Genomic DNA, 2287 nt, shown 5'->3' with positions numbered 1-2287 from the left:
CTTAACAGCAACCATCGCACCCACAAGCTTATACGACTTCCACAAACTTTCCAACTGCTTAGGTCGAATAGCATCGACCATACACAGCTTCCAAGCACCAGCAGGAATATCCTGAAGAACATTCGACATACGATATGAAACAACTCGCGGAAAAGCTCTAGAACGGCTGCGCCCTCGACCTATAGAGCTTCTTCCGCGCATACCAATTCTTCCCCGTAAACGGCTTCGTCTTCTTCGGAGGCTCAGGCGACCGCCGAACCTGCGACCTCGACCTCGACCGTAACCCGTTCCTAAACGCCTCCTGTACAGTTTCCGCACCTTGCCTGAGTAAGCCATTACCAGCGTCTATTAAAGCGTCCGTAGCAGTATCTGCAACGTAATTAACTAATGTATCAACAGTAGACTGTTTAGATATATCACCCGAAAGCAAACTATTAACCGCGTTTGCAACTTCTAAACCTGTGCCAATAACAGTACCAGCGGCACCAATACCAAACAAAGCGGGAGCAAATTCTATTAAAACCGGCAAAGCTTGAGCCCAAAGACTCAATGACATCCAATTTTAAAAAAAAGGTGCAGTGTGTGTAGATATTCTTTGTGACACACGACACACTAACTAGGGTAATACTATAGCCTAGTTAGTGTGGGTATTATTAAAAAAATTGCCTACGGCATTTTTTTAATATTTAGATAACCTCTAAACCCTATAAACCTAAACCCCAAATGATTTTTCGCCCACAATTATAAAATTCCGCAAACATAAAAAAGTGTGTGTACAAACTCGCCGCAACTTAATTTATTTGCAAACAGTGCACCATGACCGACAGACATACTTCGATAAGGGCGCGCGCATTCGTATTCACGTCCTTCGCGGAACAATGCCCCCTGCCGGCGCAATACAAATATTATTGCTACCAACAGGAGCTATGCCCAACTACAGGTCGCCTCCACTTCCAAGGCTTCCTGTACTTTACCAACGCCCGTACCTTCGACAGCGTGCGCCGGGAGATGGGTGGTCTTACCCACATTGAAATCTGCAAGGACATACCCGCCGCCATCAGATATTGTTCTAAAGAAGAAACAAGAGTAGGCACGACGCACGAAGACGGCGAAAAGCCAGAATGTGCAAGAGAAAAAGGATGGTGGCAGAAACTAACAATTGCCACCCTTTGGGAAGAAGAACCAGAGTGGATGCTTAGGCATCACTCCGCGGTTACAGCCTACCACCGACAGGTCAAAAAAGTATCTTTTGCACGTCCAAAACCCGAAGTGTCCGTACTCTGGGGACCACCTGGTACTGGCAAGTCGCACACCGCCAGAGCCGTCTGCGACGACTACTACGTTAAGCCAGACGGCCAATGGTGGGACGGATACCAAGGCCAAGACGTTGTCATATTTGACGACTTCTATGGAAGTGAAAAATACTCGGATATGCTTAGATGGCTAAGCGAAAATCCTATTAAAGTACCGATCAAAAACTCCATGACCGACTTATTGGCCACAAAATTCATCATCACTTCAAACGTGGAACCAAACCGCTGGTACCCGCAAATTGAAGACAAAAGCGCACTAATGCGCCGAATAACCCAAATTATATACATGGACCAAGTGTATAGTCCTGAGTAGGACTCAGTTTTTAAATTAAAACAATTAAAACACTTAAAGCTAAATACCACTATCTACCTCCTTCATATTATCACCAATACCCTCATTACCGACAGTTTGACCAGCGTTATTTGCATTAATAGGACCAGACAGATCCCGTAAACCACCCAAACACTTCCGGCCCCTCAAAGCTATGGTCAACTTCAATTCCACATCAACAGTCACCTTAGACGTAGGCGGACCATCAACATAGAAGTAACCAATAGACTGCTGAGAAGCAAAATTACCAACCTCCTTTCCAGTATCATCAGTAACCTGACGATCAATAGGCAACCACGGCGGCGAACCCGCCTTAAAGAACTCAACAATAGTATCTTTAGCACCCTTAGGATCACGATTATTATAATGGAAACGCTGACTTACAGGCAGACAATTTCGAACATACTTAGACGTCCAATTATCACCAACAAGTATACCAGACGCCATCTGCCTGGGATGAATCATAGGCTCATCAACACCAGACCAAGGCGCCCACCAAAGCTCCTGGTGAGCAACTTGAGCCTTCTTTCCATCAAACACAATGGGTGACGGTTGATGCCGCTTAACAGCAACCATCGCACCCACAAGCTTATACGACTTCCACAAACTTTCCAACTGCTTAGGTCGAATAGCATCGACCATA

General features: G+C 45.6%; 3 protein-coding genes across 3 annotated transcripts; 1 reads left to right on the top strand and 2 right to left on the bottom strand.

Annotated features, from left to right (window-relative positions):
* Window positions 1-157: 157 nt before the first annotated feature.
* Window positions 158-556, bottom strand: GNI_230530 (hypothetical protein; the record flags this gene model as incomplete). The annotated part of the gene is made up of 1 exon (XM_011135665.1): window positions 158-556. One exon carries the CDS (start codon window positions 554-556, stop codon window positions 158-160), a length of 399 nt encoding a protein of 132 aa, XP_011133967.1.
* A 635-nt stretch (window positions 557-1191) lies between these two features.
* Window positions 1192-1626, top strand: GNI_230520 (replicase; the record flags this gene model as incomplete). Its single annotated transcript, XM_011135664.1, has 1 exon — window positions 1192-1626. The coding sequence occupies one exon, from the start codon at window positions 1192-1194 to the stop codon at window positions 1624-1626; it is 435 nt and encodes a 144-aa protein (XP_011133966.1).
* A 39-nt stretch (window positions 1627-1665) lies between these two features.
* Window positions 1666-2220, bottom strand: GNI_230510 (hypothetical protein; the record flags this gene model as incomplete). Its single annotated transcript, XM_011135663.1, has 1 exon — window positions 1666-2220. The coding sequence occupies one exon, from the start codon at window positions 2218-2220 to the stop codon at window positions 1666-1668; it is 555 nt and encodes a 184-aa protein (XP_011133965.1).
* Window positions 2221-2287: the final 67 nt, after the last annotated feature.

This window comes from Gregarina niphandrodes, assembly GCF_000223845.1.
Source record: "Gregarina niphandrodes unplaced genomic scaffold scaffold00251, whole genome shotgun sequence".
NCBI classification, from domain to species: Eukaryota; Apicomplexa; class Conoidasida; order Eugregarinorida; family Gregarinidae; genus Gregarina; species Gregarina niphandrodes.
The sequence above is the reverse complement of the archived record's forward strand: the minus strand, read 5'-3'. Positions and strand labels throughout refer to the sequence as shown.